The 27,416-nt window shown below is 60.6% G+C and overlaps 1 protein-coding gene across 10 annotated transcripts in view; it reads right to left on the bottom strand.

The window, feature by feature from the left end:
- EPB41L1 (erythrocyte membrane protein band 4.1 like 1) overlaps positions 1-27,416 on the bottom strand; it is a 64,328-nt gene that overhangs the window by 11,114 nt on the left and 25,798 nt on the right. For 3 of the 10 annotated variants that reach the window (XM_066199260.1, XM_066199263.1, XM_066199265.1), the window contains exons 3-17: positions 17,513-17,703; positions 16,788-16,952; positions 14,519-14,623; positions 14,400-14,442; positions 13,651-13,726; positions 13,018-13,236; positions 12,844-12,931; positions 12,442-12,594; positions 11,662-11,759; positions 11,339-11,514; positions 10,826-10,974; positions 10,270-10,305; positions 8,317-8,508; positions 7,017-7,115; positions 173-2,734 (exon numbers count right to left, since the gene is read on the bottom strand). In XM_066199260.1, the coding sequence (XP_066055357.1) occupies positions 173-2,734; positions 7,017-7,115; positions 8,317-8,508; positions 10,270-10,305; positions 10,826-10,974; positions 11,339-11,514; positions 11,662-11,759; positions 12,442-12,594; positions 12,844-12,931; positions 13,018-13,236; positions 13,651-13,726; positions 14,400-14,442; positions 14,519-14,623; positions 16,788-16,952; positions 17,513-17,686 (4,335 nt within the window). In that variant the 5' untranslated portion in view covers positions 17,687-17,703. Of the gene's footprint in view, positions 1-172; positions 2,735-7,016; positions 7,116-8,316; positions 8,509-10,269; positions 10,306-10,825; positions 10,975-11,338; positions 11,515-11,661; positions 11,760-12,441; positions 12,595-12,843; positions 12,932-13,017; positions 13,237-13,650; positions 13,727-14,399; positions 14,443-14,518; positions 14,624-16,787; positions 16,953-17,512; positions 17,704-23,789; positions 23,844-27,416 lie in introns of those variants that run through there. The other 7 variants (XM_066199266.1, XM_066199269.1, XM_066199270.1 and 4 more) reach the window with 5 other exon arrangements.

The raw sequence follows: 27,416 nt of genomic DNA, 5'->3' as shown, positions 1-27,416 counted from the left end.
TGGGCAGCGGCTGCGCATGCAGCCAGTGAAGCCTGACCACACACACAGACAGAGAGGACAGGGATGCAAAGCGCCTGCTGCCAGTCAATGGATGTGTGAGGAGCCACTGGACACGGGCAGAGCCACAGAACATGCGCACGAATGTCCCGTCCGGACAGTTCAGTGGAGTTACCACGGCCTCGGCCAGGGTGAGCTCGCAGCCGGAGTCGGGCGAGGCCAGGTCAACACTATTTTCTTCGTGCTCGGGGTCAGCAGAGACATGTTCCTTCAGGGAGCGAGGCTGGAAGGTGTCTCCTGAACCAGCCCCTTGCCCAAGGGCTAAGGAGCTCACACTGGACACAGGTTCCACTGCAAGGGGTGAGGCGAGGCCAGTGCTCAAAGACATGTCCTGTGCCAGATTTGTCTTCCCTGTGGCTGTCACCGATGTCTCAGCTTCAGGCACACACTCCTGTCCCTCCTGGGCTGCCCTTTGCTCCACTTCGCCTTGCTCAAACATCTTGATCTTGGAGGCCACTGAGGTGTCCGTGAAGCTCTTGCTGTCCTGTTGGTTTCCTGGGGCCACGGTAGCATGCCCACGCTCCTGGGACACAGCTCCTGCCAGCCCAGCCATGCACACCAATACTCCAGGCTCTGCTGGATGTGTCTCACCACTTGACTGCCCTGCCCTGCCTTCATTCACCAGGGCAGAGAGCTGGGATGCCTCGCTTCCTTGGCACAATCCTGCTGCAGGGGACTGGAAGTGTGGGACATCAGCAGCTATTCTGGGAGGAGACTCATCCTGCAGTGGCTGCCCTGGAGCCAGGTCACTGTCCCTGGTGCTTTCTGCGACTGTCCAGCTCCCACCCTGCAGATCTTGTCCCACACTGAACTCCGAGTCCTGGTGTGACTCTTGTGCTTTGGGATCTGCAGTGTGGAGGGGTGAGTCTCTCAGGATTGTCTCAGTCTGGTGTTCTGCTTCTTCTCCCTTGGGGGGCAGCTCAGCCATGCCAAGGCTTTTGTCATGGGACAGTTCTTCCATCCCAGAGCCTTCATCTCTGGTTGGCTTCTCTGGTCCTGAGCCCTGGAAGAGCTCTTTGATCATGGGCTTCTCCTCCTGCAGTGGCTCTTCAGTGGCAGGGGCATTGCTCTGTGCTGTGTCCATGTCCTGGGCAACCTCCCTGGTGGCCACGTCTCTAACCTGGATTGACTCTGCTGCAGAGTCTGTGTTTTGGGGTGGCTCTCCTGTAACAGGACGTGTCCCCTGATGGGGTTTCCATGAGGCAAATCCCACATTTTGGGATTGTTCTTCAGCTTCAGGTTTGATGCCCATGGGTAGTGCCACCTCCACGGAGTGGTTCACACCCTCAGGCATGGCCACCCCTCTGGTAGGGCTGGTGCCCGGGGACAGGTTGGTGCCCTGAGGCTCCGTGCCTGGAGATGGCTCCACAGGGACTGGGCTGGGTTTCTGGGGAAGGGGTGGAGGTACAGGAGCACTGGGTTTGTCCCCCTCCAGCCCCACGGTGTGAGTGTGGCCCTGCCAGGACCCAGCTGATGATGGAGGTGACTTGGGCTCTATCTCTTCCATCTGGAGAACCACTCTGGCACTTTCCTCCCTGTCACTGTCTGCTCCAACCCTTCCCGAGAGCCCCTCCAGTGCTGGGCAGATATCTGGGGACTGTGCTGGGCTCCCTCTGTGCTCCTCAGCCCTGGGGCCATCCCCTGCCAGGCCACATGGCTTAAAGCCTCCCACTGAGCTCTGCAGCTCCGTCTCCTCTGGTCCCACCTCCTGGGAACACTGCAGGGCTTCACTTCCCATGGGTGCTCCTCCAGGCACACCAGCACCAGGTCCTTTCTCTGGCTCCAGGGACAGCTCTTCCCACCCAGAGAGGGGACGTCCCCCCAGGCTGGTCCCATCCCAGCCCATCCCAGGCAGCTCCGGTGCTCCAGTGGGTTTTCCAGACACTGTCCTGTGTTGGTGACTTGCTGAGGAGAGGGGTTGGAATCCTTCTGCCACAGGTGCCACATGCCCAGGTCCCTCCCTGGATGTGTTTACTGGGGCTTCTGGTCTCTCCTCCAAGCCAAGACACCCACCAGTGTCCAAGACCAGGTGCGTTTTACTGTCCTTCTCCCCCTCTGGATCTCCTAAGTAGATGATCCTCTGGGTTGCAGAAGTTTCTGAGCCGTCGTCGCCAGCCTTCACTTTAATTTTCAGGAACTCTGGGGCTGTGGCTGGCACTCTGGCCTCCTGCTTCCTGAAGGCTGCAGAAGCATGTTCCTTGGAGAGCAGCTCACCTCCTCCCTGGGGAGGCTCTGGCTCCAAAATCTTGGTCCTTTGCCTCTCTTCAGGCTGCCGACAGGGCTTGGGCAGCCCTGGCTCCCTGGTGGCTGCGCCTTTGCCCGGCTCTTGGGGCTCCCCCTCCACGCTCTCGGCAGGGGGATGTGCCACCCCCGGGCTGGCCTCACCCCTGCTTTCCTTCTCATAGAGCTCATCCTCCCACACAGACTCAAAATCCTCGGGACTAGCAATCATTTTGGCTCTCTTCCTTGTCTCCAAGGCTGCAGCTGCCGGCTCTTCCTGGCCTGCCACGTCCTTGGCTTTCCCTACCGTCACCTCCACTTTCATCAGGCTCCCACTCGTGTTCCCCTCCGAGGTCCCTGCACGTGCTTCTTCCGTCTTGGCTCTCAGAGTTTTCCTCAGAGCTACAGCTTCCAGCCTAGGGGCTTCTCTCTCTATAAATACCCAGTGCTCCGAGCCCTGTATTGCAATTGGAGCAAGAAGAGTTAAAGGCATCAGTACCCTAGCCCCGACTGCTGCTGGCACCAGTGGCACAGCTGGTCTGCCTGGCTACGTCATCATCATTATTATTACTATTATTATTATTGTTATTATTATTATCATCAAGGCCAGAGTTGAGGCTCTGTACAAAGAACCTGGCAACTCATTGATGGAGAGAGGGACTGGAAATAAGTGGCTGATGCAACACTGGGGACTGAGCCAGTGTCCCCTCTGGGGACAGTGCTTTGCCCTGGTTGGTGGCACCTGCAATACCTGGGGTTTTGTTGGTGGCACAGAGTGGGAGCGGAGCTCCCAGCAGACACATTAGCCAGACAGGGTCTCTCTGGAGGCAGGGGAACACAGCTGGCTGTCCCCTTGTTTTCAGCTGGCTCTGACAATTCCCAGGGGTGAGATTTCATTGAAAGTAAGGCCTGGGGTTTTGGGTAGCTTCACTCTCAGCTTCATCCATGTGCCATGAGAATTTGTCAGACTGCCAAGAGCATGGAAAGAAACCACCTGAAGCTATCAGCAAGGCCCTGTGCCTTTCCTACCAGATATTACAGCTCAGATTCCTGCAAAGGCCATCCCTCTTTTCCAGCTCATCAGGGACACCTCCTCAGAACCCACCATGCTGAAACCAAGTGTTCAGAAAGTGTCACCTGTGAAAGGTTCCCTGTGAAGTGTAAAAGACCACAGGCTCAGCAGCAGGCTCAAAGGCCACGGAGCATCCTGCAGCACAGTCACAGAGGGAATGTCACCGTGCTGCTGGCAGGGGACACCAGGTCACTGCTGTCAGGGACACCTTGTACATCCACGTGCTCCTCCCGCACATCAGCTAAAGGCCTCATGAGTGCCAAGAACAAAGCACTGCTAAAATCCAGCCACTGTTGGAACAGCAGGTAGGAAGAAACTCACAGGAAGAGAGTTTCAGGAGAACATGAGAACCATGAGGCAGCTCAGCCACCCCTGGCAGCACAGGAGGTGGGCAGTGCTGGGGCTCCCTGTGGGGCTGGCACTGCCCATGGCACAGCCTGCCTGGGCACAGCCTGCAGCAAGGGCAAGGATGGTGCCCTCGAAGGCACCAGGATGCACTCCAGGCCCAGGGAGGGGGCTGCCTGTCCCCTCCCCCTCCAACCAGGGACAGTGATCCAAGGATGCCCCCATGCAGGGGGCCAGGAGAATGTCTGGAGCAGTTGCACGCAAAATGCAAACCTAGTGGCTGATACTGGAGAAGGGGAAATGGGGGGCAGAGGGGAGCAGAGCCAGAGGGAGGGAAGGGAAGATAATATTAAAGGAGAGAAAGAAAGGAGGAAAACCAGTTACTAGCAGAAGAGATCCCACAAGGAAATGAGAAATCAGTGAGAGCTCCAAGCAGAAAAATGCCATTCCTAGCTGCTGCTTTCTCTGCCAGGTGCCAAAGGAAGCAGAGCTCCCTCAGCACAGTGCTGCAGGCCCTGCCCCTGCCCTCACTGCAGCCCCCTGCCTGCCTCTGCCCCAGGCAAGATTCCCTCTCCCCCCAAAAATCCCCAGGAACCTGCAGGGAAGCACCTGGGGGCTGCACTGGGGCACAGCCCATGGGCCCCCAAGAGAACCCCCAACCCTGAGGGCAGGGAAGTACCAGCTCCTCGCAGTGCCAGGACATCCCTAGGGATGGGCAGCAAGGGCACCCTCTTCCTCTGGTGCCAGAGGGATCCTTGGCAGGGACTCTGCCCTGGCCAGGCAGCCCCACTGAGCAGCAGGGTCTGCAGGAGACCTGACCCCCAGCTCCCTCCAGCACGAACTGCTCCCATAGCCCCGTACCCTGCACCAGCTGCTCTGCAGCTCCCTTCCTCCACGCCTGCCTCCAGAGCAGCTTCTGTTCCTTCCCAGTCCATGGAAATGGGAACAGAGCCCATCAGTGCCTGCCAGGAGCAGTGGCTGCACTGGGGTCGTTCCCTATTGAGTTTGATCCGTGGCAGCAGCATCACCCCTCACTGGGAGGCTCAGTGGCTGCTGGGCAGCCCATGCTGGTGTCTGGCATTCATTCCCTCAGCATTCTCTCCTTCCATTCAGCACTTAACCAGGACACCACTCACTTTCCTGAGGGTGCAGCAGCTTCTCTCCTGCTCCTGCCCTGCTGTCCCACTGCTGAACCTGTTCTCAGCCAGGACAAGGATGGACAGGTTGTGGGCACATGTACAAATCTCCTCAGCAAAGCCCCCTCATCCCTCTTCTCTGGCTGCAAACCAGAGTCCTTTGGAGGAGACCTTCCCTGGGCAAAGAGGATGAGTTTCTTCAGGCTCCTCCTCTGAGTTAAGGCCCAAGATGAATGTTGTAGATCAAAAAGTCTGATCCCTGGAAGGTGTTTATCCATGACAGGACCTCTTCATCAGTCAGGAAAACGCCAAAGTTTCAGATTTATTTCCACACCAGCTTCTTCCTTCTCCTCAGACTCCTGAGATGAGCACAACCCAGCTGAAGGGATGTCCAGCTCCTGCTTGGTGTGAGGTGAACTCTTCTCTAGAGGGCTCAGTGCCACCTCCAGCCACAACTCAGGGCTGCCCTCCCGTCTCCAGAGGCTGAGGGCTCTGGGGGATGCTTGGAGCAAATCTCTGGATATTCAGGAACATCCCCCAGGGAAGCAGGAATGTCGTGACCTTTGGAGGTCAGTGGGCTGGAGGATGGAGCCATCAAAGAGATGACGCTGGGAAAGTTCTGTCCAGAGACCAGCCTTGACCTCCCAAGGGATAAGTGACTTTCACACTTCCCTGCCCTCCCTCCATCCCCATCTGCTCTAGGGACAGGAGCAACGGGGAGGGCCATTCCCACTGTGGCCTAGGCAGCACAGGACACAGGAAGGAAAGAGGACAACAGAGAGCAGAGACAGCCTCTGCCCCTGCCAATGGGGGCCACAACCTCAGAGAGCCCCAGGCTTCTCCCCTGGGCATCCTTCAGAGCCCCTGCTGCCCTCCTCTGCTCTGAGGGAGACCCAGCCCACCTGAGAGGAAAGCACAGCCTCAGGCAAGGATAATGAGGGAATCAGATGTTGGGACAAAACAGGGAGCTGGAGAGTCTCCCAGCACTGCCAAGTCCAGCGTTCCTGTCCTCCAGCAGGAGTGGGGACACAGGGCTGTAAGTGACAGACCACCCAGCCTCAGTGGGCCTGAAGCCCATGGGCACCAGGGGACCTTCTGGCAGTGATGAGAGCTCCAGGCCCTGCAGATGTGCTGTCCTTGTGCCACCACCCCCTCGGAGCTGTGAATCTCTCATGGAGACCACAGGCTGTGGGGACATGTGGGGACATTCCAGGCCTGAGTCTCAGTCACAGATGCCTGGAGAGAAACCACCTTAGCACCTGCACCCCAACTCGGGCTGGGCACGCCAGGGGCAAAACTGACTCACGAGATGTGTGTGCACCTCACACCTGCTCTTTCTGTCCTCCAGCTCTGGAATACTGGACTGGGGAGGGTGCCAACATGGACCAGGAGATGCTGCTGCTTCGTTGAAGGTGCCATTTCCTTGCTGAAGCCCAGGCTGTGCCCAAGCCCTCCCTGACCCCCATCCTGCCTCCTGGAGACTGCTGGGGATTGCCAGCCCAGGTTCAGGCTCCTGCCCATGCTAGTGACTTCTGCATGGACTAAGGGACATCCACACGGAGCAAGAGTGTGCCCAGCCCGTCCCCCACCCCTCTGCCTCTCCCTGGTGCTCAGGCAGGACAAGTGTCCCAGCACTGTGTGCCCTGGGGCCAACCATGCCAGAACCAAGGCTCAAACCCCAGCCTGCTTCTGCTCAGTGAAGGCACCACTTTTGGCTGTCCCCTCCCCTGAGCTAAACCCGCACACAGGGGGTGCTGAGAGCTCACAGCCCTCACGCTGATGGAGCGTGACCTGGCTGTGCACAGGCATGGGTCCAAGGATGCCCTTTGTTAGGGTGCCTGGCCCTAGGGAACTCCAGCTGCAACCAGGACAGCCTGAGGCTGCTGGAGCAGCCACCCAGGTGTCCAGGCCATCAGGTAACCCCTGCCTTGGGACCCTCAGTCCTGCGCTCCAGCACGGCCCCACATCAGCACTGGGAGTTCCCTCCAGGAATACATCTCAGAGACCAGCAGGAACAGCCAGGGGAGAGGTTCCACCAACAGCCCTGTCCTGGGAGGGGTCCTGTCTGTCACCAGATAGGGGACCCAGCCACGGGCAGCTCTGCTCAGAGGGCACAACACCCCTCGGCAGGCTGGGGACCCCCACGGTGAGAGTGAGAGGTGGGGGAGGAAGGGGATGGTGACAACCTCAGGAGAGGAGACAAGGCTTTTCTGCGTGAAAGACTCCATGCTTAGGGAAGCTCCATGCTCAGATGCAAAATCGTCTAAGGTGTCCTCTTCCATCGTCTGTGCCAGCACGGAAACCCCAGCACCCATGGGGAGAGAAAGAGGGAGACAGAGACAGAGAGACAGAGACAAAGAGAGAGAGAGAGAGAGAGAGAGAGAGAGAGAGAAAGGGAGAATTTGAGAAGGAATGAAGGAACAAAGGATGGGCAGGTGAGTGAATGGATGGATGAATGGATGGAAGGATGGATAGAGAGATGGACAGAGGTCACAGCTGTGCCAGCTCTAGATGCTCCATTCACATCTCTGCACCTGATATATTCCATGGTAAAAGCAATGTGGGGGGAAAGCCCCTCTTCCTCTTCCCAGGCAAGTGCTTTGTGAGGGGCCACAGCCCCCGCTGCAGCCCCAATCTCTGGGCAGTGCTAGGGCCCAGTGGGAACACGGGCACATTCCGAATTCCCTACAGAGCCCATGCCCTCTCCATGGCAGGGGGCAGCCAGGGCACAGCAGCCCCACATGTGACACCCTCCTTCCTGGAGCCACATCCCCTGCTGCAGGCACAGCACTGGCTCAGAGCCCCGCCGAGAGGACAGCAGGCAAGGGAGCGTCCCCAGCAGGGACAGGGCATCCAGGCTGGCAGGGAGACACTCCTGTCACATGCTGCCTGCACCGTGCCCAGCAGGGCCACAGAGCCCAGCAGGGTCCCAGAACACACACGTCCAGCACAGAGGGCTCCATCCTGGCACCCCAATTCCAGTGCTCTCCTGTCCCCCCCATGGTCCCAGTGCAAAGCCAGCGTGCAGAATGCCCAGAAGGGAGGATGTGGGTGTGGGATGCCAGCGTGGCACCACTCATCATCCACCTCCTCCCACCACCCAGGTTCCACTGCTGAGAGCACCACGGGCCACCCCTGCACAGGGGCTTGGTCCTGCTCTGCTGGGGACAGCCCCAGACAGGAGCTGTGCTGGCACTGTCCTACAGGCTGCTCCTGAGAAGGGTGAGCAAAATCCCACCCCACGGGCCACCAGAGCCACAAATCACCTTCCAGGAAGCCCCAAAACACCTCCAGACCAGGGTTGTTCAGTCTCCTGCAGTGCCCAGGGAGACCCTCCCATCAGTGAAAATGGTTCAAAAACCTAGAAACACCACCCCTGTCCCCAGCACATCACTCCCACCATGCTGCCTCAGGGGAGCACAGGAGCTGAAGGACTCCTCCCCAACTGATCCTGATCCTCTCTGGAAGAGAAGCAGCAGAACAAACCTCAGTGGCCTTTTCAGGGGTTCCCTTTGGTGTTTCATCCTCGTGCTTGGGTGAGGAAGAGGCTGGTGAGGAAGGCAGCCTCCTGTCCCGGTCCCTGTGAACCAGTTTGCTGTTGGGCTCCTTGAGGGTCCGCTTCAGCTCATTGATGCTGGCCTGATGCTTCAGCAAAACATCTTCTGGCTTGTCTAAAAACTTGGGAAGGAGAGAGGAAGAAAGCAATGGTTAAAGCAGCGGCCCAGTCCAAAGGGATGAGCTGGGGCACTGGGAGGGTTGGTGGCACACTGGGCTGGAATTTAGGGTCTCAGGAGCCAAATGAGGAGTGTAATGGAGCACCACGGTCTGCACGTCTCACTGTAGGACAGGGAGCAGCTCTTTCACTGCAGGCAGCAGCAGAAGGGCAGCACGGGGCCAAACGTGTACAGCAGGTGAAGAGCATGGCATGGCCTGGTGGCATCTCCAGGGCTCTGTGTCCTCCTGGCTGGGGACAAGCTAAAGATTCCTGGAGGGGAGAGCAGGTTCTCCCTTGGGATCAGCAAGGAATGGGGCCCTGCTGGAAACACCAGCAGCCTGTGCTGTTGTCAGGTGCCAGGCACAAAGGGAGCCCAGGCTCTGTCTCAGAAAGGCAAGCGAGTGGCATTTCCAGCAGAGCTCCTCCAGAGCAGTCTCTGACAAAGGGGTGGAGGTCCTGGGCTGGGCAGGGATGTCCAGCATGGATCCAGGCCTGGATCCCTGTGGAACAGCCCAGGGTGGGGTGGGTCTGATCTGCTGTGGAGAGGGGACAGCTCAGAGTGCTCAGCGGGGAGGGGTCAGGTGTCAGAGCATGGCTCGGTGAGGGCACAGGCGCTGGGGTGGCCCCCTCGTCCCGCCGCAGAGGTGGGCAAACCAGCTCCCAGGAGGAACCTGGCTTCTACCTCCAACCCAAACCCAAAGCTCTCCTGGGGTTCAAAAGGAGGGCCCCAAACACCTCCCCGGTACCTCCTCGGCAACAGAGAAGAGACCCATGAGAATCCCAGGAAAAGCCTCATCAGTTTTTCCAGATTCTGAAGGCTCAGCACAGCTCAGGAAAAGGCCGGCCCTGGCCCCGCATGTCCAAGCTGAGGAGGGCTCAGGTGTGCCCACCTCTGGGCTGGGCGCAGCACATGCACATGCAGTGGGCAAGCGATGAGGCGGGCGGGGGTCGGGGCCAGTGCCGACCCCCGGTGGGGCTGCACGGGGAGCCTGGGTGGTGCTGGCGTGGCCAACCCCATCCCCTGGCCGTGCTTGCTCCCACTGGCAGCTCCAGCTGGGATCTCTGCTCACAGAGGGGATCCCCAGGGAGCAGCCCTGCATTTGAGGCCAGGACGAATCATTCCTGATGGGGCCACCACAGGCACAGTTTGTGCAGGGAGGGCTCGGCCTCCCTCTCTGCTCAGCCCCTCTCAGGGTGGGCAGGCACAGGGCTGGTGTCAGTGCTAGCCCCCTCAGGCAGCTCAGAGCCTCTTGGCCCCTTGTGGGGTGGGATGGCAGCCACAGTGCTTGGGGAACCCCAGCTCAGCTCTCAGGGGACTGCAGAAGAGCTGGGCAGGGGTGGATGAGGCAGTTTGGGTCAGGCAGGAGCAGAGCGTGGGTTGGGTGCCAGCAGGATGGGACCAGCTCCACAGGAGAGGAGACACAAGGTGAGGACATGGCAGGGTCAGGAACATGAGCAGAAACCAGGTCATCCCAATGGGCCAGGGGCTCTCCTGCCCTTGGGAGGGCTCTTGCTCACAGGCACGATCAAGACCACCTCACTTAGTGGGATAGAAGATGCCACAGCTGATCTCCAGCTGTCTGTTCCTCGGGCTCCTCCAGCACCCAACCCCCGGCCCGGTGCATCTTGTATTCCAGTAAATAGGGTGACAGACAGACTTGTTTTGGGAGGGATGGACAATATGATGCACCAATGAGGACTAAGATACTCCAGAGAGAGAATACCTCCTGCTTGTGCCTGGGGGTTGTTTCGTGCTCCGGCTGGCAGCAAAGAGAGGGTTAAAAGTAACCAGCAGGGTCAGTTGAGGGCACTTGTCACAAACACCACAGTTCAGTTGATAGGCTGGTAGGGACCCCCCTCCCCTCCCAGCATGGGGCTGAAATGGGCTGGGATAGCCCAGGGACCAGGGCAGGAGGAGGTGGGCTGTGCCCAAGCAGTGGTGGGCACTGATGTGCTCAGCCTGTCCCATCCCCATCCCTGTCCCAGAACTGGGCTGTTCCCAGCTCCAGCCCTGCCTGGGGATGAGCCTTGAGACCACCTGGAGGGTTCTGGGGAATCCAAGTTAAGCTGAACACCTGTGACAGCCCCACTTCCACCAGTGGGGCCAAGAGCCACATCCCGAGGGTCCCACCAGCCTGGGCCACAGCTGACACCAACAGGACTGCAGGGACCCTGCCCCGAGGTGACCCTTCCTGCCTGCAGCCCAGCACTGCTGCCTGCACCCAGGCCCTGCCTACCTACCCCTCCACCCCCACCCTCTTCTGCCCACCTCGGCTGTACCTTCAGCTCCTTGATCTTTGTCGGGGTGGTCACCTCCTCGTCCTCTGTCTCAGAGCGTCTCCTGCTGCCAAACTCACCATCCTCATCCTGCTTCTCACCCTCAGGCCCGGCGTCGTGGTTCTCGCTGACAGAGGCTGGGCGCGAGAACTCTGCCCACAGGGGACAGCCGAGTCACCCCAGCCCTGCCACCCCGCTCCTGCCCCAGCTCCCCTGCCCGCTCTGACAGCCGAGTCACCCCAGCCCTGCCACCCAGCTCCTGCCCCAGCCCCGCTGCCCCTGCCAGCTCACACCTGGGGGAGGTGGTCCCAGGGGTCCCAGGGCACAGAGGAGGGGGTGATGTGTCCCTGAGTTGCCTGATCCCAGCCCTGCCATGTCCCCCTGTTCATGCACAGTCTGAGATACCCCTTGGGGTGGGGACAGCCCCTGTGCCATGGTGATGAGGCCAGTGAGTCTGGGCAGCTTTCCCTGCTGCTGCCAGCGGAGCAGTGTCCCCGTGTCCCCAGGCAGCCGTACCTCCATCCAGGCTGCGGGACATGGTGTAGCGTTTGCTGGACGAGCGCTCGAAGAAGGGCGCGGGGCGGTCGATGAGGGCGCTGGCCTGGCGCGTCTGCGCCTGCGTGCGCCCGCTGTACCGAAACTTGGAGCCCATCACCAGGAAGCCCTTGGGGGGTGGCTCTGGGGACACCAGCCTAGGGGTCACAGGGGTGGGAGGGTGTCAGCGAGCCCCAGGCAGGGCCCCCAGCACTGCCCCTCATGTGCCCCCACAGCAGCAGAAGCAGGAACGTGTCTGCCTCTGGGAAAGGAGGCCTGGAGAAGGTCTAGAGAAGGTTCCTCACCTGAAGAAGGTGTGGTGCTCTATGCAGACCTTCCAGAGCCTCTTGGCTGAGCGGTGGTTGGGCAGTTTGAAGCCAATGGTGCTCTCGAACTGTTCGTACTTGGGGGAGACAGAGACAGGCTGTTACAGGCACATCCTGCTCCGGGGGACATGCCAGGACCATGCCAAGGCCCTCAGGTTCCCCTGGCAGGAGCTGTAAGCATGCGAAAGACCCTCAAAAATCTTATTCAAATCCATGCTGGGATGGTCCATGCCCAGCACCACGCCCAGGAGAGTGATGGGATACACCCCGTAACTCTGGCCTAAGCAACTTTCCTCAGCTGTAAATGGCTTTTCAGTGCAAGATAAATTCCCTCAAGAAACAAAAAGCTTTTACAAAAAGCTGTTTCGGTGTGAGGGCATCACTCTCTGGTGTGCTGTCCTTGCCTTGCAGCCTGCTGGAACATGTGGGTGGAAATGCATTACGCCATCATAAATGAGTGAAAATAAAGTCTGAAAATGAATGAAAAAACCTTGTGAAGATGTGACAAAAATGGCAAGCTCCTATACCAGCAGGGTCACAGTGTCTGTCAGGGATGAGATCTTGAGGTCCCTCAGCTGCTGAAGCCATGAGAGAACATGAAAGAAAATCCATGCCACAGGAAATGTGCTCTCTTAGCCAGCATGGTCATGAATGTGGGATCCTTGGAGCAGAGGCTGGAGCCACATGAGGAAATCCTCATCATCAGCCCCAATTCCTCAGGACAGGTACCCAGGGGCTGCACCAGCACCTGGTACCCACCTCCCCCGGGCGGATCTTGATGTAGAAGTTGCTTCTCTTGTAGGAAATCTTGAGGATCTTGGGCCAGGCAAAGCGGTTGATGCGCAGCCGGTCCCTGTAGATGAGGAGGCCATTGGCACAGACGCCCAGCATGATGTCAATACCCTCTGAGTCCTGAAGGAGGCAAGGGGACAGGAGGGGACAGGTCAGCAGCTCAGCAAGAGCCAGCCTGGCTAGCAGTGCCACATCCTTCCTGCAGAGTGCTGTGGGGGCCTGGCTGGCAGAGGGAACACTGAAGCCCAGGATGATGGAGTTTGATCTCTGGAGCTTTTCTGGTGTCACCCAAAGCCATGCCAGGAGCCTTCCCTGCGGGAGGAAGGTGGGCAGGAGCAGGCTGGGAAGGGGCAATCCCCAGCCCCGTACCTTGGCGTGGTGCAGGTCCACCCCATACATGGAGAGCTTCTTGGCATTCTCCAGGAAGTGGATCTCTGCTTCCCCGGGGGTCATTCCCCTGCAGGGAGACAGAGAGGGGGACACATGGCAGGGTGCCCCACGGGCACGGGGCAGCTGCCCAGTGCTGTCCCTCCCGGGGCTCACCGGTAGGTCTTGTGCAGCTCCATGATGCGCTCCTCCAGCTCCCGCGTCTGGTTGGGGGCGAAGCGCAGCTCGCTCACGTAGTTGCCCACATGCTCCTCGGTGTCATGGTCACCCAGCTCGGCCTGGACGGCGTAGGAGCCCAGCAGGGCGTGGGTGACAAAGGAGCAGGGCAGGCGCCCTGTGATGATGTCGGCACGGAGCTGCAGGCACAGGTAGTATCTGCAGGAGGGGCAGACAGTCAGAGTGGGGCAGGGGAGCAGGCTGGGGCTCCCCAGGAAGGAATCTGGTGCCCCTCAGGGCAGGCTGGGGCTCCCCAGGAAGGGATCTGGTGCCCCCCAGGGAAGGCTGGGGCTCCCTAGGAAGGAATCTGGTGCCCCTCAGGGAAGGCTGGGGCTCCCCAGGAAGGGATCTGGTGCCCCCCAGGGCAGGTTGGGGCTCCCTAGGAAGGAATCTGGTGCCCACCAGGGCAGGCTGGGGTTCCCTAGGAAGGAATCTGGTGCCCCCCAGGGCAGGCTGGGGCTCCCTAGGAAGGAGACTTTTGCACCGTGCAGCAGTCTGGGGCTCCCTGGGAAGGAATGTGGTGCCCTGTGGAGCTCCCTGGGACTCCCTGAGAAGGAGAACTGAGGTCCTCACCTGGTGATGTCCTCTGTGAGCTGGGCAGGGTCTGGAGGGTAGAACTTCACAGTGAAGGCGAAGTTCCAGGGCCCACCTGGGGAGGGGAGAGAGCAGTTCAGGACAGCACCTATGGGGCTGCACACAGGGCACAAGAGCATTCGTGTGTCCACTGAAGATCCCGCTGCTTCCTCCAAGCCTTGCACAGGGAGGGGACACAGGGGCTCCAAAGGCTGCCAGAGGGACAGCCCTTGGAACTCCAGCACGACCTGCTGAATCCTCCCCAAAGAGCTGGGGACAGCAAAGCATCACAACTGCAGGTGCCAGAAGCTCAGTGTCCCAGCAAAAGCCTCCTGCGTCCCAGAAGGTGACACAGCAACACTGTTGGGCAACAGCTCTTCTGCCATCCCAGCAAGGCAACACCATGGCAGAGGCACCCTAGGACCTGTCCCAGCAAGGCCCCCCACTCTCCCCACCATCCCTGTCCCCCCTGCACAGGGCAGGTGGTGCCCAGAGCAGCACCAAGTCTCAGCCAGCTCTCCAGTGGCACAGATGGGGTCCTTTGTCCCCCCATCTCTCACGAGTAAGAGAAGAGGTGGGTAACAAACAGCTGAACGAGCAACAGTATTCCTGTTGCCAGGCCAGCTGCCAAAGGTCCCCTCCAGGGCAGGTAGGGAGGTGACCTGCCACAGGACAGCCACACTGAGCCATCCAGGAGCTCCATGGGACACCCCAGGGCTGGGGAGGATGGACCCTCCCCAGGTACTTACTGCGGATCTGCTTCTTGATCTCCTTGGAGGGGTCCAGCCAGTTCTGCAACGAGGAGACAGCAGGTCAGGGGGGCCCCCACCCTGGAGGGGGTGGCTGCAGAGGGGCCCCCCGTGCTCACCTTCTGGCTGTCGGAATCACAGAAGGTGAGGCCGAAGTAGTCCTTCTCCAGGAGGTTGAGGTGCTCACACACCATGTCAAAGAGCACCTGGCCTCGGGCGTGTTTCTGTCAGAGACATGGACAGGCTGATGGTCAGTTGGTCCCTTGGGCTCCTGGACACCCTCCAGGTGACCACCAAAACATACTCTCACCCAGTGTGGGCTTCACCACATCCCAGCCTTGCAGCCCCAGGAACACCTGTGCGTCCCTAAAGTGGTGCCAAAGGGTGTCCCGGGGCTGCAGAGATGGGGCACCACTGTGGGGACACCCAGGTGCCAGGGCTGCAGGGATGGGCAACTGGTGGCAGTGGTGGCTGGATCCCCAAGCATAGCATAACAAGAGCCACCAGGAGCCAGGAGCATGTGGAGTGATGGAGAGCACCTTTGGTATCAACAAATCCCAGAATGGTTTGGGCTGGAAGGGACCTTAAAGAATGTCCAGTTCCACCTCCCTGCCATGGGCAGGGACACCTCCCACTAGACCAGGCTGCTCCAAGCCCTGTCCAACCTGGCCTTGAACTCCAGGGATGGGAAATGAATTCCCCTGAATTTCCCTTCATTAGCAGTGGCACCAAGAGCCAGGCTTACTTATGGCCATGGAAGAACAGCCCTTCCCAAGTGTGCATCTCCCCTATTTCCAGCCTGGCAGCTCCCATCTCCCCTCTCCAAGGCATCTACTTATAGAACTTCCACCAGGTGCCCCAGGATGGCAGCCCAGGGCACCAAGCAACACAGCCTGGGCTCCTGCTGCCCTCCAAAGCTTTTCTAGCAGTTGCCATCACCCTTTCTGGGTCTCCTCCCTCCTTCTGACTTGGATTTGAAGGCAGGGGCTCACCCATGGCATGTGCTGGGGTGTCACACTGAACAGTTTGACTCCCCTGCTGAAGTTTTACTGAATTAAGGTTTAATTAAAGCACATGGACAAAGCATAAGTATTCCAACAGGGTCTGCCAGAAAGAAATGCAGCACCAACGCTCCTACCCCAAACCCTCTCCCCAGTGTTCCAGGTGGCTTTTTTAAAGAGCAGTTGACTGTGTCCTTGGGTGACATGGTGGGGGGCATTGCTCTGCTCTGCTCTGCCAGCACCTGTGACTCTCCTGCCATCCCAGTTTGGTTGGCCAGTGCTCTGGGGAAAGCCAGGGGAAGGATGGCTGCCAGGGCCCCTGAGCCCCTAGGATGCTCCACCGCTTTCCTTCTTCAGGAAGATTTTCAACCTGGTGCCAACCCATCTTTCCACAGCTTTGTGACCAATTTTACTGCTAAAGTGACAGCCAGGGCTTTTGGAGCACAAGGACCAAAGGCCCTGCTCCTGTGCCATGGGCAGGGACCAGACCCTCCAGCCAGCCCTGGAGTGCTTCCTGCTCCCACCCTCCTCATCAGTCCCAGCAGTTGAGCCCTGGGGCAGGCAGCAGCCACACACAGATCTGCTGTGTGCCGCCAGCAAACACCTGTGTGCCACTGGTCAGAGCCAGGGCAAAGGCCTCTTTGGCAAAGGCTCTCATATCCCTGAGGTTCAGGCTCCTGAACAACCTCAGCTTTTCATTTTCAAGCAAAATTTTCAGTCCTTAAAAATGTCCCTCCCTCCCGGCTCATGGTGTGGGTTGGAGCAGCGCTGCCTTCCCAGTACAGGGACAGGAGACAGCAGCAAGTGGTAGAGATGGGAACTGGGGTTCCTGGGATGTCCCTCTGCTCCCTGCTGCCTTGTTCCCCTGGCAGGGGCACCAGAACCTTCCACAAATACCAGCCCCAACTCCTGAGTGAATCCTGGGTGTCCCCCAGCTGTCCTGGAAGGGAGAGGTGCCCATACTAATGGTGGCTGAAGCAGCCCTGCAGCATCTCCCAGTGCTCAGGTGGCCACTGCCAGGTGTGTGTCCCCTCTGTCCCTCCCTGCAGCCCCTGCCAGGTGTGTGTCCCTTCTGTCCCATCCTGCAGCCACTGCCAGGTGCCTGAACTGCCAGGCAGAGTTCTATCCCCACCCATTAAGCTTCTGACTTAGACATTGCTTTTTCTTATGAGTAGCTGCCCAACTTGGTTTCACGGGGCTGAAATTCCCTGCAAGGGTCTTTCTTTCCAGACTTTTAAGTAATTTTGAAATTTCAACTTAAATGGCTATTTCTGTGGATGCTTTTCCCTAGGACAGAGTCCTGTCCTTGATGACTCTCTGGACTGGGCAGGGTCCCAGGAGTGTCCCCCCCTTGGTGCCAGCACAGGTTCCCAAATCTGGGACTCACCTCCACCTCGCACTCGTACTCGGACGCATCAAGGAGGGTCACCCTGCACAGGGCACTCTTCACTTTCTTGGTGGTTTTCTGGGGTGACTTCTGGGTCTTGCTGGGAGTCGTTTTGTCAGAGAGTCCATCGGTCTCGCTGTAGTCCTTGTCCTCCATGTCTGCGCCCTGGAGCAGGAACACACAGAGGGTCACCCGGCACCACTGCCAGAGCGCCCCAGGGGCAGAGGGGGAAGGCTCTGCACAGCACAGCAGGGCAGCTGGTGAGGGGCAGTCCCCAGCCAAGGCCACTTCCACCAACCCGCACTGCCAGCACAGCCCCGGCCCCGGAGGACACCTGGGGGCAGTTCAGCACCCAGATCCTCCCCGCCCAACCACCAGTGCAGCGGCTCAGCTCCCCAGCAGCTCCTCGGCCAACACCGGGTGCAGCTGAGGCTCCAAGGCGGGCCCGGGGCAGCTCGGCTGGGGACACGGCAGCACCGCCCACCCCCCTCCCGTGCCCCGGCCGGCAGCGCCATTCGCAGCCCGCTGGCATCCCACACGGCTCCCGCCAGGAGCGGTGCGGGCAGCGAGCCCACCCAGAGCCGCCTGAGGGGCTCCTCTGGGGACACCGCCGAGGGCCCGAGGGCCGTGCCCATCCCGCACCCCGGCCAGCAGCCAGCGGCGGCACGGCCCCTCCCGTGCTGCTCCTGCCCGTCCCCTCACGGCCCCGGCCCTCACCCACTCACCGGCTCCATGGTTCGGGTGTCGGGCTGTGCCCCGAGCTTCTCATTGGGGTCGGCGTCGCGACCGGCAGGGCCGGGCGCGGCCGTGGGGCCCTGGGCCGCCGCCTCCAGCTGCTGCTGCGGAGCCTCTTCCTGCGCGTTCCTCACCTCGGAGCCGGGGCCTGTCTCCGTTGTCATGACCGCCGGTCACCGCGCTGGTCACCGCCACCCGGGGGAGAGACAGCACGGGTCACCCGGGGGAGAGACAGCACGGGCCACCCGGGGGAGAGACAGCACGGGTCACCCGGGGGAGAGACAGCACGGGTCACCCGGGGGAGAGACAGCACGGGCCACCCGGGGGAGAGACAGCACGGGTCACCCGGGGCTGCGGGTGCTGCCGGGCAGCTGCCGGCTGGGGTGCCCCGGCTGCTCAGAGAGGCTGGGACAGGCTTGGGATGTGCCTGTCCCCGCCTCACACGGATCCACTGCCAGACCCCGGAGCCCTGTCCACTCACAGATCCACTGCCAGACCCCAGAGCCCTGTCCACTCACAGATCCACTGCCAGACCCCAGATCCCTGTCCACTCACAGATCCACTGCCAGACCCCAGATCCCTGTCCACTCACAGATCCACTGCCAGACCCCAGATCCCTGTCCACTCACAGATCCACTGCCAGACCCCGGAGCCCTGTCCACTCACAGATCCACTGCCAGACCCCAGAGCCCTGTCCACTCACAGATCCACTGCCAGACCCCGGAGCCCTGTCCATGCAAAGATCCACTGCCAGACCCCGGAGCCCTGTCCATGCAAAGATCCACTGCCAGACCCCGGAGCCCAGTACACTCACAGATCCACTGCCAAACCCTGGAGCCCTGTCCATGCAAAGATCCACTGCCAGACCCTGGAGCCCTGTCCACTCACAGATCCACTGCCGGACCCCGGAGCCCAGTCCACTCACAGATCCACTGCCAGACCCCAGATCCCTGTCCACTCACAGATCCACTGCCAGACCCCAGAGCCCTGTCCACTCACAGATCCACTGCCAGACCCCAGAGCCCTGTCCACTCACAGATCCACTGCTGGACCCCAGAGCTCTGTCCATGCAAAGATCCACTGCCAGACCCCGGAGCCCTGTCCACTCACAGATCCACTGCCAGACCCCAGAGCCCTGTCCACTCACAGATCCACTGCCGGACCCCAGAGCCCTGTCCACTCACAGATCCACTGCCAGACCCCAGTTCCCTGTGTGTGCCAAGAGGTGGCTTTGCAAAGGGCTGGTGGCAGCAGCACAGGACACCAGGATTTCATACTCTGAGCTGGAGGACAAGAGCCAGCAGTGGGGAGGGACACTGGTGACAGGGACCCACAACTGGCAAGGGCCGGGCTCGTGCCCCATCGCTGCACAGCAGGCAGTGGGGCTGCTCTGACCCCTGCTCCCACACCCCTGCACCGGCTGGAACTCTCCCTTGGTGTTTTCTAGGAGTGGGAGGAAAAGCCAGGCTGTGAGTCAGGGGAAAGGCTGCACTGACACAGGAAATGGCAAACATGGACAGCTCCACAGCTTGCATCCGGGCTGTCTGGTTTGCTCCCCTCTGACCACCCCAGCAGCAGCGGCACGCTGGGTTCCCACGGCCAGCGTGGGACCCTGTGGATTCCTGCCTCCAGCCCCAGCTGCCTGAAAAACAAACCCCGGGCCAGGAACATGGAGGGGAGGGCACTTTCCATGCCGGGATGCTCAGCAGTTTGTTTTTGGAACCTTTTATGCCAATACAGCATGGGCTAGCAAGGTGTCCTGGGAGGGTCCACACTCCACAGGTGATAGGAGCACCCTTTGGACCATCACCCACTCCCCACTCAGGCTGCTCAGGCCCAGCCAGCTCCCCACCAGGCCATGTCCAGCTGTGCATCTGCTGGGATCACCCCCACCTGAGTTCGAGGGCTGTGGCTGCACAAGGTGGCTCATTTGGAGCATCTGTGACACTGTCACATCACCCACCCTCCCCACAGAGCAGCCACACCAGCAACCCTGAGTAATGCCTGCAGATCCTGATCCAATTCAAAACCCTGCCATGGGCAGGGATACCTTCCTCGACCCCAGCGAGGTCCAAGCCCCATTCAGCCTGGCCTTGGACACTTCCAGGGATCCAGGGGCAGCCACAGCTGCTCTGGGCACCCTGTTCCAGGGCCTGCCCACCCTCACAAGGAAAAACTTCTCCCCAGTATCCCATCTAACCCTGCCCCCTGGCAGTGGGAAGCCATTCCCCCTTTTCCTGGCACTCCATCCCATGTCCCCAGTCCCTCTCCAGCTCTCCTGGAATCCCTTTAGGCACTGGAAGGGCTCTTAGGTCTCCCTGGATCCTTCTCCAGGTGAACATCCCCAGCTATACCAGCCTGTCCCAGAGCTGAGGGGCTCCAGGCCTTAGAGGATCTTTGTGCCACCTCTGGACTCACTCCAGCAGCCCCACATCCTTCTTATGCTGGGTCCCCAGGGCCGGAGGCAGCTCTGCAGGTGGGGTCTCACCTGAGTGGGCAGAGGGGCAGAATCCCCCCAGCACAGGGTTGGTTTCTGGGCTGCCAGTGCCCATGGCCAGGTCACATCCCATTTGTCCCCACCAGAACCCCAAGTCCTTCTCCCAGGGCTTCTCTGAACCCACCCAGCCCCCAGCCTGTGCTGGGGCTGCTCTGACCCAGGTGCAGGACCTTGCACTTGGCCTGGTTGAACTTCATGAGGTTCACAAGAGCCCACTCCTCCAGCCTGCCCAGGGCCCTCGGGATGCCCCATTCCAGGTGGATCCACTGCACGGCTGAGGCTGAGCTCAGTGTCACCCCCAGACTCACTGCTACAAAGAAATCCAACCCACACCACAGCTCCTGTCCCACTGCTGCCCTTCAGGTGTCCTCAGCAGTGGGAAGATGCAAAACCTTCCCAGGAAAATGACTAAAACTGGCTCTGGGGGTGGAGGGAACAGAGAGGAGGTGACGGAGAAGACAGGGAGTCAAGCCTACGCTTTCCGCCGGATTCGCAGCCAGGAGATCCTGGGAACATTCCCCTCCCGTGCCTGCACTGGCTGTGTGGTCACCACAGAGGCCTCAGTTCACACCCAAAGGCACAGGATTCCACCCCCTTGTCCCAGGCCCATGTTCTCCTGGCCATGACAGGCTGGACAACCCACCCTGAGCAGCATCAGCTCCTCCTGACAGACACCATTGCTTGGCCAAGGCCACCAGAAGCTTTCAGAGGTCACCAGTGGTTTGTTTTTTCCACAGAGGAAACGGGGCTGCTGTTTTTCCACGAGCAGTTGCTCGCTCCCAGTCCCTGTGCAGATCATTCCCAAGCACTTCTGCTTGGATCTCAATGTGTGAATTTTTAATCAACGTGAAATCTCTAAAATGACAACGCGTCAGTTTGGGCCAAAAACATGCTGAGTTTTTCACTTGGCATTTCTAAACTTTCTTCCAAACTACTTCTTCCCTGCAGTGATCCCTGAGGAAATGAGGGTTTTTTTAAGTGTAGCAAGCTGGGAATTCATCCCACCTCACTTTTGCATCTTGAGCTCCAGTTCCAACCTTCTGATAGTAGGCCAGGAGCCTGATCCCAGGGACGTCCTTCCAGCAAAAGCCAGTGAGAGCATGGCACAGCAGTGCTAGGGTGGCAGAGCTCTGCTGAGGGATCCTGGTAAACCCACAGGGACCATCTCCGTGCTCCCAGGGCAGGGAATCCCTCAGTCTCTGGCCTCGCAGCCGTGCTGGGGAAGCTCTGGCCCATGCACAGGGTCATTGCTGGGGGCGGGGAGCTGTTTGAGGGAGCCAGGGCTGGCGGGGCAGTGGCCCCGCTGCAGCTGAGCCCTGCAGCTGCACAGCCCTGACGGAGGGACCACGCTGGCACTGCCACGCTCCCGGGCACAGCCACAAGGGCCGCATTCAGGAGCCGTTCCCGGCCCGCCCTGGGGCTGAGTGGGAAGGCCGGGGCTCCTCCAGCACTGCCACTCACTCCAGTGCTGCTGCAGCCCAGCATCAGTCCCAGCCTGGCAGCACCAAGCCCCTGGGGACGGTGGCACCTGCAGTGCGACGTTGCCACCCTCCGTGGCAGCCTGGTCACCTGCACTCACCTGCACCCAGGGCTGTGGGAGAAGGACACCAAGGCCCACATGACCACCAGCACCCTCTGTGCCAGGCTGGGGGTGCTCAGCACCCTGGGGGCACCTGCAGGCTCTGCAGGGACCTGAGCAGCACTCATGGTGCAACCTGTCCCAGCCCCTTGTCCCTCATTTTTCCCATGGCTCTCAAGAGCTGCAGAAGGAGATGCTGCCCTGGGAGCAGCACTGTGCCATGGGCAGGAGCTGTTCCTGACGGGAGGGGGCTGCACAGGGAGCAGCACCCATGGAGCCCTGCCCATCCCACAGGACCTTCCCTGTGCACACTCAGCTCCTGCTGCCCCAGCAGAAACTCCGGAGTGGAGGCCATAGGTTCAGAAAGAACACAGGTCCCAGAGTGCTGCAAAAGGGACAATTTCACTGAAATATCTGCTGTCACAAACCTGTAAAAGAGATTTACACTACAACTGCAGTGAACTTGATGGAGTTCTAAAGTTATTTCTTTCTAAATACTTCCTACAGCGGGAGCGGGACCCCATCCTATTGGGCACCAGCCTTCCCAGCACCCAGCCTTGCTCGTGCCTTTCCCACTGGAGCAAATTCCATGCTGAGGCTGTTGGAGGCAGCGGGCACAGAGCCCCAGACCGTGCCCTGTGCAGGGCAGTGGCCAAAGGGCTCCTCCTGGCACCCACAGGCCCTAGTGCCCAGTGCCTGCTTTTCAGCAAGGACAGGTTTTCAGCACAAGCCCGGTTTCCAGCAAGGGCTGGCTGGATCCTGCTGCAGCTGGAGCCCAGGGCTGGGGGATGTTCTCCCCAGGGGAGAGGGCTGGAGCCGGATGGAGCTCCAGGCTACCGGAACAGGCACGTGGGAATGGTGACTGCAAAGGAAACCTTAGCAGGATCAGAGGCAGACCTGCTTGTCATGCCTGGAATCTCCTCCCATCATCTCCCTGCCTGCTCCTCCTCCCCTTGGTGTTTTCCTCCTCCTTCCCCTTCAAGCCGAGTGTGGATTTCCCAGCTGCTTTGCCCCAGCACTTTCCCAGCATATCCCAGCTCCAGCCTCTGCAGCGCTCCTCTCCCAGAGCCTTCCCTTCCCTGCAGCCTGCTCTCCCTCTTCCCTGCCCAGTCACTCCCAGCTGCCGGGCTGGTTTCCAAGGCTCAGCATCCCCCTGTTCTCCTGGGCTCCCCCTTAGGCCCCTCGCTCCCTCCGGAGGCTCTGCTCATCCATGAGGCTTCACCTCCGGAGCATCTTGGTCGCAGGCAGGCAGCAGACCCCTGCTGAGTGCCCAAATTGGGTTCCACACGCTGCAGCTCAAGTGGGGAGCTCAGGGATGGGTGACAACCCAGTGACCTCCTCCCTCACCCCTGCCAAGGGCCCGTGGGGCTGATGGCGGCGGCAAAGCCCTCATCACATTGTGGGATCACACTGGGGGACAGATGCTGCCACAGAGACACACGGACATGGGGGGCACCCTGCGGGGGTGGCAGTGGCTGCATGGCATGGGACAGAGGGCCAGGTACCTGCCAGCCCCCAGGCAGAACGGAGATGCTCACCAGGGCTGTGGCACCCTAGCACCCCGAGCAGGCAGGGCTGAGCTGGCAGGGGACAGCAGCACAGGCAGTGCCTTGCAGCCATCCTGGAAACCTGTGGGGAGTCTGGCAGGGAATCCTCCACGGTCACAGAAACAGCGAACAAGGAAAGCAGCCCCAGAGCCACAGCAGCACACAGCACCCTGAGCCCCAGTGCCACCCCTGGGCTCTAGTGCCACCCCTGGGACCTCACCCCCTGGCACGGGACACACAAATCCTCAAACTGTTCCGCAGTGCAGCCTGAGAGTTCTCCTGTGCTGCTCTGCAGCAGGGCCAGAGAATCATATGAGCTGTCTATGATGAAGGGGGGGAAACAAGAAGAAACACAGGGGATCCCCCTGCTCCAGGAGACTGAAGCCTGATCTCACGGGGGACTGGCAGGGGCAGAGTTCTGCAGTGCTCCGAGCTGTAAAAGTGCCCCGTCACAGAATCACAGAACCGGCAAGTTCGGAAAAGACCTCCAAGATCAAGTCCGAGCACCCCCACCGCCCCCAGGCTCCAGGAGCCGCATCCCCCCTCGCCGCCCCCAGGCACCCGCTGCTGGCTGAAGCCCGGGGCAGGGGCAGCAGCAGCAGCAGGGCCGAGCATCGCGCAGCGGCCGTCGGGGCCCTCCCTACCTGGGTGCCCGCTCCCCATGGCTCCGGCGCGGCTCATCCCGCCGGGCTGGCGCTGCGTCCGAGGCAGCGCTTTCTGCAGAGCCGCCTCTTCCCACGCCCCGCGCAGTGACGGATGGATGGATGTGCACTGCAGCCGCAGCCGGGATGGGATGGGAGCTGGGAGCTGGGAGCGGGGAGCTGGGAGCGGGGCTGCCTCTCCCGAGCGTGCCCGGAGCGTCCCCCGGGGATGCCGGTGCCAGCCCCATCGCCCCCCGGCCCCGCAAACACCTGACTCATGCCGGGCCGGGCGCTCCTGCCGGGATCCCTCCCTGCGCACGCCCGGCAGGGAAGGAGAGCTCGGCTGCACATCTTTATCCCAAGGTAACCCGGCGGTGCCCTGCACTCCCCGGCCCTGCCAAGGGTCCCGGGGCAGCAAACGCACACCAAAACGCGGCACCCCGCTCGCCCCGGGCTGGGCCGAGCTGTCCCGGCGGCGGCGGCTGAACAGAGGCTCTTTCATCGGCCCTGGCCAGGGTGAAGGGCCGAGCGTGACACGCGGCACATCCCTGTCTCCGGGGCACGCGTCCCCTGGGAGGGACAGCCACACGGGGACAGCACGGGGGGACACTCTGCAGGGGTGCTCGCACCTCACAGCACAACAGGGGGGGTTCCTGTAGCCCAGCACTGACCCCGCCGGGCAGAGCGACAGGTCCTGCTGTCAGCGGGCACTGGGGACACCCAGAGCACAGGCAGGGACACGGGCAGGATCCCGGGGGGCAGGCAGGGGCTGGGGTACCCTGGCCAGGTGTGCCCAGGCAGGACCCACCAGTTCTGGCACATGCTGATGGAAATCCTGGGCGTGCTGAGCCATCAGGAGCCCAAGGGGACAAAGCATAAGTCTGGGGACTTGCTGGGAGACTCCTGTCAGGCTCTGGCTGTCGGGATACAGGCACTCACTGTGTGGGTGACCACGCTGGATGCAGAAGGAGAAACCCAGACAGCCCAGCTGCTCACCAGTATGAGCTCCCCAGGTGGTAGCCATGGGTTGGAATGCTCGTGGACTGTTCCACCAGCCAAGAACATCAGCCCAGGGGGAACCAGGTAGGCAGGGAAGGGGTCCCAGCCCCACAGCCCTCCCTCTGAGCCCTCCCCGAGGCTGGGCACCTTCACAGGGACTGAACTGGGACAGCCCAGGGAGTCCCATTCTGAAACACAGAAGCCTGCAGCCAGGGAGAGCCAGTAATCCCACACTTCCCAGTAAACTCATACTCCTCCAAAATCCTCGCCTGGTTTGCACCCTAATCCAACACCTCGGCAGTGCAATCCCCACAGTTCAGGCAGGCCAGGGGCCAGTGGGGCCTGCAGCTCCCCTAGACCCTGTGGCCTCCATGGGAGCACCCACCGTGCCGAGGCAGCCTCAGCATCTTCCAGCCCTTTCCCAACTCTCCAGGAGGGTGCAGCCACTGGGGTTTGGGGCTGGGGCTACCAGTTCTTGGCTGCTCAGCACTGGTCAGGGCTGCTGTCACCCACAACTGACCAGAGTCCCTGGGTGTCTCCATCAGGTAGCCTGGGGAAAACAAGGGCAGGAAGGATCTTCCCTCCATCCCTGGCAGGAAGCAATGATGGACCCAGAGAAAGGGGCTCAGGCTCTGGCCAGGCTGAAAGGGACTCACTGCATCCACCACCCACTAACTGCAGAGGGGCCTGTGGAAACTCTTCTTGGCTCCAGAAATCTTGGAAAGGGTGGTCTGTCACTGACACAGGCTTCCCAGGGCAGTGGTGGAGTCACCATCCCTGAAGGAATTTAAAGGACATACAGATGTGGCACTTTGGGGACATGGGTGAGTGGTGGCCTTGACAGTGCAAGGTTAAGGGTTGGACTTGACACACAGAATTCCTTTCCAACTTCAGTGGTTCCATGACTGGTGAGACCCACAGGGTGCACAAGGATTGGAGAGACATAAACAGCAACAGGTTTCAAAGGGCGTCCTGCTGGCACTTGGGCTTGTGGCATCAGTACCTTCACTGTGCCCAGGGAGGACCCCCTGTGCCCTGCTGAACCCCTGCACTGTGCTCCAGAAGTGGATCACAGGCCAGGTGAGGCTGGAGGCACCTCTGGAGGTCACCTTGCCCAGCCCCTGCTCCATCAGAGCCACCCAGAGGCAGCTGCCCAGGATGTGTCCAGGGGGCTTTTGAGTCCCTCCAGGGATGGAGACTCCACCACCTCCCTGGGCACCTGCACCAGTGCTCAGCCGCCCTCCCAGTGCAGAAGTGTCTCCTGAGCTCGGAGGGCCCCTCCTGTGTGTCACTTTGTGCCTGTGGCCTCTGGGGCTGTCCCTGAGCACTGCTGAGCAGAGCCTGGCCCCGTCCTCTTGGCATGCCATGGACAAGCTCCCACATTCCCTCTCTAAGGAGAGGCAAGTGAAGCCCTTGGGCTGGCACAGGCCAACACAGGCAGCACTTTGGAGGGGGAGGCAGAGCCCAAGAGACCTTCATCAGTGTTTCAGCACAGGGATGGGGCCAGAAGAAGGACATCAGTCACAGTGCCACCCCCTAGAAGAGCCCCCCAAACTGCATTGTTGACAACAGGCTCAGCAAGGACCCAACTAATTCCTGAGTCATCCCATGGAGATGGGCCTGGATCCGATCCTGCACCTCCTCATCCACCAAGAAACCACACCAAGGTGCCTCCTGGGGGAAGGAGCAGTTTGGGGGCCCCACAGGTGCTCCCCCTGCCCCAAAAGTGCCCCCCAAGCAAGCACTGAGCCAAGTTCCTGCACAGGCAGTGCTGTTGGAGAGTCTTCCCTTGCTCCTGTGACCCCATGGCACCGTTTCCCTCACGTCCCTGTGATCCCACATGGCACAGGAGGGCATTGCCTGCATTCCCCACTGCCACCTGGAGCACGATTTGGTGACTCAGGCAGGGAAGCAGAGCCAGCTCCCTCAGACCACAGTGAGACACTGCTCAAGTCCTGGAAGAGTCAGGGCTGAAGTGGGCTTTGGTTTCAGTTCAGTGTCCCAGGAAGCCCTTAGATCCCAGCAGAGGATGCTGTGGGGGCAGAGAGGCACTGGGCTCATCCCTGCACCATCACCCTGGCAAAGCTGCCAGCCATCCTTTTGGAGGCATTTGGGAACCTGGAGGAAGGCAGAGAGCTGCTGATAGAGCCTCTGACTTCAAGCACCAACATGTTCCTCATTAATTTGGTAGCAATAAAGACGGGGTGGAGGAAGGGGAGGGCGGGCAAAGCCAATCCCTGCTGTGCTGGAAAGGCTGGAAAATCAATTGAAAAACGTCACCCGAAGTAGCCCTGGGCACATCCTTCCCTGGACACTGGCATGCCCACAGGGAAGGAGGGAAGTGTTGGGGGCACTGCTGGAAGGGGCTGCCTCACTGCCCTGCACTCCCGAGCAGAGGAAGGGCTGGCACGGCTCAGGGCAGGGGAAGGGAAGGGAGCCTGGAGCGGTGGGAACACGGACCCTGCTGGAGCTGGCTCTTGGGGCTGGGGCACGATGGCTCTCCCTGCTCGGGACGGGGACTGCGCACTGTCCTCCCCGTGTCCCCTCCCTGGGCTCACCCAATCCTGGCAGTGGAAACTGAGGCACCTGGGGCTCAGTCACAGCCAGGCACCCTCCCTGCCCCTCACTCCG

This window comes from Chamaea fasciata, unplaced genomic scaffold, assembly GCF_029207755.1.
Source record: "Chamaea fasciata isolate MVZ Bird 193981 ecotype frontalis unplaced genomic scaffold, bChaFas1.0.hap1 SCAF_17, whole genome shotgun sequence".
Lineage (NCBI taxonomy): Eukaryota > Metazoa > Chordata > Aves > Passeriformes > Sylviidae > Chamaea > Chamaea fasciata.
This window is presented reverse-complemented; position numbering and strand designations above follow the sequence as displayed.